Below are 12,197 nucleotides of genomic sequence, written 5' to 3'. Positions count from 1 at the left end.
AGTGACAATGGGGAAACGGAGGAGGAATGGGGGGTGACTGGTGAGTACAGGAGACTTTGAAGATGTTCTGAAAATAGACTAGTGATGGTTGCATCCTGTGAATGAACTTAATGCCATTGAATTGTACATTTAAAAGAACTTATTCATGTGAATTTTACCCTAATTGAAAAGTAATCGAAACACTATAGTTGGCTGTGTGGTTAGGAATGTCTACCATGTCCCTTTCTGTCTTTGAGTACGTCCTGTAACTCCCTGGCTTTAGCTTTCTCTACTGTGTATTGACATTAACAGTGCATCACAGAGATGCTTAATGACATTAAATGGGAGAGGTGTACACCTAACAGACAGAAGTGGTCAAATATGTGTTACTGTTGTTGGGGCAATTAATAAAAAGTTAAGAAGCTGGTTTCATTTTTAAGATTTATTTTAGTGTGTGTGTGTGTGTGTGTGTGTGTGTGTGTGTGTGTGTGTGTGTGTGTGTACATGAACACATGTGCCCTTAGAGGCCAGAAGAGGGAATCAGAACCCCTGGAGAACCCCAGTGGTTGTGGGCTGCCCATGTGGATGAGGAAACTAAACTCTGGTCTCCTACAACAGCGGCCAGTGCTCTAACCACTGACCATTTCTCCAGCATCACTATGAGGCTTAAAGAGCTATAAGCGGAAATAGGATTCCTTTCCTTCACATCAAAACACTTGGCTTGTCGCCAACAATGGTGTGTGCTCAGCTTCTTGAGACAATATAGTATGGTAACAACCACACAACAGTGCAAAAGGCCCGTTCCATATCAATGCTCTTTAGACACACTTGGACAACATCTGTGCACAGTGAGAAGCCGGGTCCCAGCGGAGGCTTACCACACATGCACCCCTCAGCACCGAGCCTGGGTCCCAGCGGAGGCTTACCACATACGCGCCCTCTCAGCACCAAGCCTGGGTCCCAGGGCATCTTACCACACATGCGCCCCTTCAGCACGGAGCCCGGTCCCAGAGGAGGCTTACCACACATGCGCCCCCTCAGCACCGAGCCTGGGTCCCAGAGGAGGCTTACCACACATGCGCCCCCTCAGAACCGAGCCTGGTCTGCAGAAGAGAAAAGCCTTTTCTGTTTCTAGGGAATTGCTGTCAGCCACCACCGTTTCCGAGGCTAGCTGGAAAGAATACATGGGCCCTTTATTCAAGGTGCTTTTCAGGCGATTTGTGATTGTTTCCAAGGTCCTAATGAGTCGCTGCTGATTTTCCAATTCAACGGTATCATTTCTTTCCTCTGGGAGTGGCACACTAGCTGAGATAAAAACACGACAATATTAAACATGCATGTTCGCACCCACAGTCATGTACAGAAAACGTGTTAGGTGCTAACTGTAATAATAATTTTTACCCCAAGGAAATCATATGTTAAAGTACGTCATAAAAGATTAACTTAAAATAAAGTCAACCAGTTCTCGCTGAATACGTCACACGTGGGTAGTATGTTTGTCTGAATTCTTTTCTTCGATTCTGGGTTAATAATCGCCTGTTGCGGGGGGGATTCGTCATCATGGGATGAATTATTATTATTAGGGTAAATTAAAAATGGGCATTTTGGTTTATCCTGTCAACACGCAAGCAAACCAGGTGCTTGTGTTTTCAAGGGCCAGAAAAGGACTCTGTGACACCAAACAGCAAAGCAATGGCCATGCTTAGCGAGCTGCTCTCTCTCTCTCTCGCTCTCATCTCTAGGGTTACTTCCTAATAAGCATAAAGCACGACAGATTTCAGAATTTGCTTCCCAGCTCCAAATTTCTCCTCATACTGCTTTGGCAAATAGAAAATTTGCTCTTACCTGTGATGTTAAAAATTAGCTGAATTTGGGGGTCAGACAATGGGACAGTTCTTTTAATCCGTGATGATCTGGTTTTGCCTACATCGGCGGGCGTTTCCTGTACAACATCCAGGAAGTGGTCGTAGGAGTAATCCAGCCTGTTACCTGCACCCCAGCCCCCTGGTCCTGATGAGAATTGGGCAGAGAAACAAGTGGTCAGGCAGGTGTCTCTTCCTCCATGTTTAGGTTCTAACGCCACAAGTCAAAGTGTCCCCAACCATTTACTCACTACCCCTGGTGTGCAGGCAGTTTGGCCCAAGCCTTACCCTGTTATTTTGGGAGCATTTTGCATTTAATTTAGAGACTAATGTATTACCCTTTTACTTATGAAGGTGTATAGAATTTGTCACTTCTTTAAGTTAACAGGTAATTATCCTCAATTTAAGGGTAATTGGGAGGGACATGCAGAATTCTAATCAGTCCGAGTTCTCCTCTATACCTTCCTCCTATGGCTTTATACGCTTAATGAATGCAATTGGACTTTAAAAAACAGGTTTGTGCCTCTGGAGAAGACATGGATATGTGTGACGTCTAAAGTGCCCTTGAAGCCACTGTGATTGACAGCCAGACACCAGGTTTTCAGTTCAAGAAGTGTGACGTATGATTGTATAAACCCAGCCAAATTGCTTTTATCTTCCTGAACTCCATTCCCTTCATTAATAGATATGAACAATGAGCCAGGCTTCATAGCTTCATCTGTAATAGAGGGAACTGTTTATACGCCCCGCCTGCTTTAATGTCTGACTCAACTAATCAAGTCAGCTAATTACGTGATATTCATGTTGCTCCGGTCACACTGACACTTAATTATGTCCTTTAAACAAGTCGTGCCTGAGATCCTGTTTGTCCACTTAGGTAAACTTTCTTCAGAGATTCGTTGGCTCTCTGTGTGTACTTAAAAAGCTGGAATCGGTATTTCTGTGATTTCAGTTTACATAGTCTCCCAGAAATACTATGTAGCAATGATGGAAAGTTGATTTACCATACTTAGAAAAAAATCTTTGATAAAAATTTTCGGTCTACTTGGAAAAGCATTCAAAATTTTTGTTAGACTTGGACATTTAGACTTCTAATAACTGCGTTTTATAACCAGGGTGTGAGGACTGTGGATATTTCACATGCTGGACTGTTTTGAATAAATGGCTTACTTGCAAAGCTAAAAAAATTATTGCTGGGAGCCCTCCCTAGCGTCACCCTCATAGGACACTGGGAGTTTCTACTGCATAGAGTTTTATATTTTAAAAATTATCTTTAAGTACTTTGTAACTGTTATGATCATATTCTGTAATAGGTCACTTTTTAAATTTTGCCACCACAGTGTGACTTTTATCCTGAAGTGCTTTCATTAATATTTTAAAGTGACATTTCACACCAAAATTTAAAATATCCATAGTGAATTATCACAGGGCCAGATTATATAGCCATGCTAAACTACTTGATGAAAAAAAGTTAGTTTTTTCTTTCTTTTTCTGTTTTCCACCACTCCTGTGGAGTAATTTTGTTTTGACAATCCATCTTGCAAATCAGCACCACAAGTAATCTATTTACCAATTGCAAAGCCATTTTCATAGTTGTAATTATATTCGATGCAGTATTTTTTGGTCAGATCCTCCAGTCTGCAGTCAATGTCATCAGCATCACTACAAAAGGATGGGACCTGCAAATAAAGATGAGGACAGAAGTCACCGTGCACTTCTGGAGGACCCCTGGCTCCCCTGGACCTCACGTCTCCATCAATGGGATGAGCGAGGGCCCTTTATGCTTACAGAACTCTACATGTTATGAAAAGACCCTTCCCCCTCTATCCATCCACTCCTCTCTCCCTCCCTTTATCCTCTTCACCTTTCAGCCTTTCACTGTCTCAGACCACCAGTATTAAATCCATGCATTTTAATCTCCACTAGTGTCCCCCACCAGAGGGAGCCCAGGACTCCTGCGCTATTTCTGACTTGAGACTACCATAGATCCTTAGCCCTGTTTTCTGATGTTACGTCCCACCCCTCTCTAGTCCCCTAACTCTCCCCTGTGTTCTCTGAAACTGAGTCAGTCCAAGAGAAGTTTTCAAGGTTGTGTTTTCTCTATATCCTCTTCACCTTTGCTCTAAATGAAACTCAACTTTCCAGAGTTCTGGACTGTTTTCCAGAAAGATGATTCTGGAAACATTATAAATCCAGGTCTTCTGCAGCTCTGGAAGTGAAGCTCCCACTGTGAAGCTTTCCTTCTGTTTCCAGACCCTCATGTCCCCTCTGCCTTCTTGAAGACTCACAAGGTGTCAGCTCCACCTTCACTGTCCTTCTTTGTAGAAGCCATGTCATGAACAACACTTCCTCTTTCTCATCTCTTCTTTCCCCTTTTCCCACAGAAAACCTCCCTCAGGTGAGGTTTCCCATGCTCTGTACTGTTTCATTCTGTAGCACTCTCTACCTGCCATGCTGTCTATTTCCCCTGTAATTGGTTTATTGTTCATCTATTCACTGGGATGTGAAGTTTACAAGTACATAAGGCTTGCCAAGGTTATCCCATAGAGCATAGATGCTGACTAAAGGCTAATGTGACATTTAATGTCACATTCTGATCCATTTTACCCATCTTTAACCTACCGCAGTATGCTCACAGCTTCTAATGTGAGTTCTAACTATTATTTGAGGAATAGCTCACTAGTTTGCACTAGGGTGTAAAACTATGAGTGTGTCAGTGCCCTTTACAATACAGACCTGAAACTCACAGTGACCAGATGAACACAGGCGGTCCTGCATTCTCTGTCAATGGCAACATTGGTTTTCCTACCAAGTTAGCTTAAGTAAAACATTTTAAAGCAAGGGCTTATCCCAGTTTACACACTGAACATTTTAATAACAGCACTTGGCATTTGGCAAGCAGCACTTTAATAATGTTTATTAGCAAATCAACAAATCTCCACCCACTCTGTCACACAAAAGCATGGCTCCTGCCTTCTAGACATTCCGTTCAGTTAGGGCCATTGCATTTCGGTCTTGAGATCTAGACAAAAATGTATACAATAGAAAATCCTGCTGTATGAGGATGTAGCTCAGGTTGGTAGAGTGCCTGCTTTGCATGCATGAAGCCCTGGGTACAATCCCTGTAACACGTACTGGGTGTGGTGGTACAGGCCTGTAATCCAGTGGCTCTCTGCCTTCCTAATGCTGGGACCCTTCAATACAGTTCCTCATATTGTGGTGAGCCCAACAAACCACAAACTTACTTTCAGCGCTACTTTTTAACTGTATCTTGCTTCCGTTATGAATCATGGTGTAAATATCTGAGATGCAGGCAGACGGTCTTAGGGTCGCAAGCTACAGATTGAGAACTCGTGCTGTGTGATAGGGAGGTGGAGACAACAGGACGAGCAGTTCAAGGCCATCCTTGGCTACATAGTGAGTTTTCGGCCACTGTGGGCTACTGGAGACCCTTTCTCAAAGTCCAAAATCAAACCCAAAGGGCAGCAACAAAAAAGGGAAATGTTCAAATGTTCAACTAGTTCTTAAAAATAATATAACTTAAAAGTTTGGGCTTTTTTGGTGTGTGTGTGTGTGTGTGTGTGTGTGACTTATAAAGCAAGTATTTTTAAACTATAAAGACTTTAAACTTTTTAAACTCTCTGATTCAGAAAGTTTGCAAACTGAATTAAAACTTATCTCAGAAGTCTAAATTGCATAAGTAATTACAAATACAAATTTGGATCCCAAAGAAGAGCACATTTAGGAATGGAAATCTCAGTTGCAAGAGACCCAGATTAGTTAAGACAGCTTTGGTAGTATCTTTCAACACATGACACACAGCCAAAGACTCCTGGTGACATACCATTTTCCCCAGGGTAGTCTCAAACGCTGCAGAAAACTTCTTAAACAGATCCATGTCATCACAGCGAGTGGTTTTGTATAGCATCTCAAAGGACTTGAAGCCATGGTTTGCAAAACGTTTTACTAGAAAATTTTAGGCAAAACAGCTTCAGTTGGGTAGAGTTTCAATACAAATTTAATTTCTTTTTTACTCCCTCTCCTTCCTTTCTTTTCCCCGCCCCTGATCCTTCCCCTTGCCTCCCTTCCTTTCCCTCTTCTTTTCTCTTTCCCTCCCCCTCCTCCCCTTCTCCTCTGTTACTTGCCGACTTCCTTCCCTCCTTCCCTTCGTTGTCTTGTGCTAGGTAAGCGCTCTATCACTGAGCTATAACCCCAGTCCAGAGCTTTAGTTTTCTATGAAAAAACTGAAATTCGAAACTTGAATCCTAGAAGAGGACTGACCTCTAAGACGCTCTACAAGGATTAGGACAGACACATATATGATAATTCCATAGTGATGGCTAATATTTTATATGCCCCTTAAAGAATATTTTAAAGTTGAATAATTTTTCGATTCTGACATGAAGTATAAGATTCTTTTGTAGTGAGAGGTGGCAGTGAGAGACAGTTTCCAGGCATCCCCTGGCTACAATAAACCACAGTGGAGAGGCACTGTGCCCTGCTACTGACGTGAGTTTGCTTTGATCTAATATTCTGTAACCTCCAGTCCTATGAGAAAAGTAGCAGTGGAGTGAACCAGAGATCCTTTGATCTAGATGACATCAAAGTTGTTTAAATTTATATAAGTTTTTATTATGTGTTTATATTTTCAACTAACAGACGTTTACAAATTTTAACTGTTATGTATAGTTGTAATCCTTGAAAGTATCATTTCCACAAAGGCAAATTTCTACAAATGGGCTGCTAGAGTTTAGAATGTAGTTTGTCCAGGGGTTCGATCCCCAGCATCCTCCAGTCCCTCCCCCACACTCCATCCCACCCCACACACAGGCTCAGCAGCTCTGGATCTAAGTTAAATCTAGACACCATCAATCTACTGTTTTCTATCATCTACACTGGACATTAAGTCCCATAAGTTCTTTCACTAAGAAACTTCAGGCAAAGAATTCCATGCTCACAAACTTCCTCACGCATGCTTGGTAAATCATGAGCAGATCAAGATAGTTCTGCCTTTCTATAGTAACCCAATCTCTAGCAAGACTCCACTGGCTGATATTTTAAACCATACACATTTCTGATTCATGACACCTTTCCATTAATTCTCACTGTAAGGCACATTTTCTGTGTGCCATGTAGAAAAGCACATGGTGGTGCACTTTAAAAGGCGTGGGATTGAAACTTACTAGCACAGTCTGGCCATTCTGTAGAATACGGTGGCCTCCAGATGCCATCTTCAAAAGCACAGTAGTATTTCTCAGTCGACCCTTCTGTGAAATCATAGCCCTCCCGGCAGCTCAGGCTGCAGTTAACTCCAGCACTATCCTGGGCACAGATAAAGTCCCCGTTTACAGGGGTGAAGGGAACCTCACAGGGAGAACCTGTGTCAAAATAACACTGTATTATTCAATTATAGTTGTAGGAGCAGTGTGGTCTAGGAATTAAAGCTAAGTCAAGGAGAGGACTCCTGCCTACTACTCCCTTGGGACATTTTACCAAGGGTCCCCAGGACGGGAAAGCAGCACTGACTACATTTTCCTGTATTGTGGTTCCTGTACTGTGGGCAGATGTTGAAAAGTTGTACCACTATGCAATTAGGAGTTATGCACATTTTATAGGAAGGTAAAAGTATATCTGACTTTGTACTATGGTTTCTGGAATAACTGCTTGAATAAAACATGGCTAACATTATATAGCAAACACCCTTTCAAGGTCTTTAAAGAACGCTTTGCAATCTCAGAGGAAACGGTTCATGTAAGGGCAGACGTGAGGCTGAATCTTGACTATGAGCTTAACAGGTTGACTGATGCCTCTAAAATTAGTAAAGTGCTATCCCTCCGGGAGTCGCTGAAGGTGTTTCCAGGGATGATTGGCAGGTGGGGACAGTCATCATCTGGGAAGAACCTGCCCCAAATGTGGGCAGTTCCATCTAATAAGATAAGATGGGGTGGGGATAAAAGAGAGGAAGAAGAAGCCAGCAGATGTGCCCACTGTTGTGTCGGACAATCTCTTGTTGTTGCCTTCACTCCTGGACATAAGAATCCAGGTTCTTTCAACTTTTAGTTTCCCAGCAACCCTCCAAGGAGCTTCCAGGCCTTTCTCACTGGCCTGGGACTGCATCATGAGGATGAAGGATGCACCCTCCAGGCTTCCAACTTCCTGGAGCGAGTAGCAGCTGGGTTCTCTGCATCACTCACGTGCAGAAACCATAGCTGGCTCTCCAGCCAATATCATGTAAGGCAATTCAGTAAATCCCTTTATAACTGGCTCTTGTCCTCTGGGGTACTCTTGTCAACACAGGAATTAGCAGCCACCCGCATAGACAATCTGTCACATGGTCAAGGATGACAACAGGAAACTTACAACCTGCCAGCATTTCATCTTGAAAATTCAGCACTTATCATCTTCCCCCATAAAACAGAGGACTGCAGTGATCATGTACATCAAATGTTAGCTAGACTGGGGGAGAGTCTGGTGAAGAGAGTACCTTTTATGACAATGTGGATGTCGCAGGTTCTGTTGTTGCCTGAGGGGTCGGTGGCTGTATACCACACCACCGTTTCCCCATGAGGAAACAGGTCGCCTTGTGTGTGACTGCTGGTAATGACCAGTTCAGCCCCTAGGGAGGGAAGAAGGGGTGTGAGTCCATCGCTCTGCAGTTAGATCATTAGCCTTCCATCTGATGTGCTTCCATTTTCTATTTATGCAAACCGGCTGAGCAACCCACTCAGTGTGATTTGTCTACTACTAGAGAACAGAAGATTCAACATTTAGGCCATAGCACAGAAAAAATAGACTCAAAAATCCTATTCAATTAGGGAATTTTGTTAAACAAACTATCTGTCTTTGACTCAGTCTGCTGGGTGAAAGCTTGGTGGTTTAAGAAATCGGTTTGCTTCCCCTGTTGTTTTAGGGAATGTTTTAAAAATGGACTCCAGTTACATTTGCTCGGGTCCCCGCCCCCCACCTTCCTATGACCTTTTGTAACCCATTCAACTAACATTTGGGAACAAGTGCAAATACACAGAATTGGACGGGGATGCCAGTAGAAATTCTTATCTTTTCAGGGCATCATAGGCTCAATTTAGTAAACTCATCACAACCTACAAGTTCAAAACCTAGCAACAGTTTAATAAATGCCCAGTGAATACTGAAGGGAGTGAAATCCCCATGGCTGAGCCAGACGCCCACGTTAAATTATACTCGCATTGAAACGCACCACCTGGCGCCATTTCTCACTCTTCTTAGCTGTTATTTCTTTCACTTCTTTTGCCATTCGAAGGAACTTTTAAGAGTAAAACCTGGCTGGGGTCACCTGGCCTATGTCAAGATCTGTTTGTGCTCACCGGAGTTGTCTGAGAACTGAGGCTCGTCCCAACTGGCAGGGTGCTCCTTCTCTACAACCTGGATTGGAGGTGGAGATCGGCACCAGTCTATGACAGGAGGCTCGACGTCTGCAGAACATGGAATCAGACAAAAAAGTCATGCCTGCTCTTTAAAGCATCAGGAGACACTGAGACTACCAGTCTGACTCCCAGATTATTGGAACAAAGGACCCCATATGATCCTGGGTAATCTCATACTGGGAGAAGGAAAAGGCACTGGCCAGGGTGGACTTTGTCTTCTAGAAATTTGTTAGACCGCCTTACAGGATGAGACTGAAGCCCAGACAATGATGGTCAGTGGTGGGGGGGACAGGCATTGAGGTGAACTGTATAGATGGTCAGATCCTTGGTCTGTACTTAAGTTTTAACCCCACTTCAGAAGACTTGGGGGTTTGCGGATCTCTTCATCCCTCTTCCCAATGTAGCCGCAATGAATGCATCTATTTTTTTAAGTTTTGCAGTATTTATCTGACTCACCAGTTATCGAGGATATGTGGCCAAGCCTGGATTGGGTCCTGGGCTGTGACCTTCAACTTTGATGAATTTATTGAGCACTAGAATTCAGATTGACGGGTGGCATGCTGGTGAGTTTTAACCGTTGCCTTGACACAACCTAGAATCATTTGAGTAAGGAGTCTCGACTGAAGGATCCTGGTGATCTGTGGGAAGGACTTTGGGAAACTGTGTTGACTGCTGATTGGGGCGGGGAGACTTGGCATAACTATAGGAGGTGTCATTCCCTAGGCAAGGGTCCTGAACTGTGTAATAGTTAAGAAATCTAGCGGGGCATGAGCAAGCAACCATGCAGCATGGATGCATTTGTTTCTCTTTGCTCTGGACTGTAGAGGTGATGTGAGTAGTGGCTTTGAGTTCCTGCCTCAACTTCCCCTGAGTGATCAACTGCAACTTGGAATTGTACTCCAAATAAATCCTTTGCTTTTGGAAAATGTCAGGGCATTTTATCATAACAGAAGTGTGCTTAGAGTAGTTGGTTTTGAGATGGAATGGGAAAGCCATGTTTTAAAGTACTGGTTGAATGTCATAAAAATATATATACTGATATATATGTATGTATATACGATATGTATTATATATTATATATGTTGTACAATACATATATGTGTATATATAAATATATACTGATGTGTACATATCAGTAAAGGATAGTAAAGAAATAACTCAGGAAGGGATTTCAATCTCATTATAGATTTTACATATTCAAAGTGTTCTTAATTATACACCTTTGAAGTCTGAAGGATGAAGTACAAATTACTATTTTAATTTTTTTTTTATGTGAGGACATAGACCAGACAAACTTAAGGAACTTGCTTGAAGTCATTAAGTTAATAACTTGTAGTCACTGAACCAAGGCCAAGACATTTGGGTCTGTTCATGAAAGCACATCTTGAAACTGAGGTATACCCCTGAGAACACACGTATTTCCATTTTAACCTAGGTTTTATGAGTAAATGCCCAGTCTCTGTCTTTCTTACTCACTTGACATTTTATGAGTATAATAACTTGGGCTTAGTGCTACCCTAGATGGCTAGCTCTGTAAAATGGAGTCCCTTCTCCACTGAATAACATAACTCCTGGCCCCCAGCAGGTGCTCAAAACAAGGAGCTTAAATAAAGCAACAGAAGGAGAAGTGCTTCTGGCAGGCCAGTGCTCTTCGAGAACACTGAATCAGTCAGCTCACGGTTAACCTGAAAGCAGTCGTTATTTACCCCCAACCAAACAACAAACCAGCATTCCAACGTCATCTAAGCTTATCTGGTTTAGCTGAACATCTGAAAAGTTAATCGTGGGTACAGGAGCTGACTGGAACTTAATCAATCGCTGTTTGTTGTAGGCAGGCAGCCGTCCTGAAGGCCAGCACCAGCCTCCCTTACCCATCCGCACCACGGAGACAAGGAGAAATATATAGACTTGGGGGTGTTTCCTGTCTCCATCACCCGTTATCTGCCTCCCGTGTCCCTCTCTACTTTCTCTTTACCAGTTTGGAAATTCAGCTAATGTCTAGCTAGGCACACAAGTACACATTTTCTACTTCATCATCCCAACTCTTCTTATAAAAGACATACTTGGCAAACTCTTAAGCCACACTTTCATATTTGAAGTCATAAAACCAGATAAAAAGATCTGTTTTTCATGCAGGTAAAGCCTGCATTTAACACAACGTGGACAAAACAGCTAGAAAGCTAAATACTGGAAAAGGAGTTAGGCTGATTAGATTTTACTGGAGTCCCATGTTAATCTAAACTTATAACTCAGGCTGTCAGGCCAGTGTGAGATACATTCCTTACTTTAAGGAGCTGTGTAAACCTCATACAATAAAATGAATTGAGTATACCTAAGTTAAATGCAATGGAAATAGATCTATAACAGCCAGAGCAAAATGTAGGGGCTGGAGAGATGGGTCAGCAGTTAAGAACACTTGCTGCTCTTACGGATGTCCCAGGTTTTCCCTCCAGCACCCACGTGGTGGTTTTCAATCGTCTTTAACTTAAATTCTAGGAGATATGATGTCCTTTCATAACCTCCTGGGATATGACTGTACATTAAATATATATAGTCAAAACACTCATACACTATACATATAAAAATAAACATTGAATATGTTGTTATCTAGCTTTTACAAAGATAATGTGTATCAGGCTTTGATTCAAGTGATTTATATGTCTTATTAAAAACTCCACGGTCACTTAATAGAGGAGCAGATCGTCACTGTCCTTTTGGATGAACCAGTGGAGGCAGAGGGTCAGTTTAGTGGTTGTGACGATGGAGAGACTGGAGAGATTAGGTAGGTGAACTGTATGGAATTTGATAACTTACTGGGTTTGGTGATTGAGGAGAAAGAGCCAAGGATAGCTTCCTGGATTTTGCTCTGTAGCTCTGCCATTGACTTTTCTGGGCTGGGCATCTATTAGTTGGGTCTGAGATGACTGTGGCACATCCATGTGGGAAAACCTTT

The 12,197-nt window shown here is 42.6% G+C and overlaps 1 protein-coding gene across 1 annotated transcript in view; it reads right to left on the bottom strand.

Moving 5' to 3' along the window:
- Window positions 1-12,197, bottom strand: part of Svep1 (sushi, von Willebrand factor type A, EGF and pentraxin domain containing 1) — a 168,478-nt gene that overhangs the window by 74,811 nt on the left and 81,470 nt on the right. The window contains exons 10-16 of the mRNA XM_032903665.1: window positions 9,185-9,292; window positions 8,326-8,457; window positions 7,025-7,219; window positions 5,686-5,807; window positions 3,412-3,520; window positions 1,825-1,989; window positions 1,051-1,284 (exon numbers count right to left, since the gene is read on the bottom strand). Of these exons, the coding sequence (XP_032759556.1) occupies window positions 1,051-1,284; window positions 1,825-1,989; window positions 3,412-3,520; window positions 5,686-5,807; window positions 7,025-7,219; window positions 8,326-8,457; window positions 9,185-9,292 (1,065 nt within the window). The remainder of the gene's footprint in view (window positions 1-1,050; window positions 1,285-1,824; window positions 1,990-3,411; window positions 3,521-5,685; window positions 5,808-7,024; window positions 7,220-8,325; window positions 8,458-9,184; window positions 9,293-12,197) is intronic.

Source organism: Rattus rattus, chromosome 1 (assembly GCF_011064425.1).
Source record: "Rattus rattus isolate New Zealand chromosome 1, Rrattus_CSIRO_v1, whole genome shotgun sequence".
Lineage (NCBI taxonomy): Eukaryota > Metazoa > Chordata > Mammalia > Rodentia > Muridae > Rattus > Rattus rattus.
This window is presented reverse-complemented; position numbering and strand designations above follow the sequence as displayed.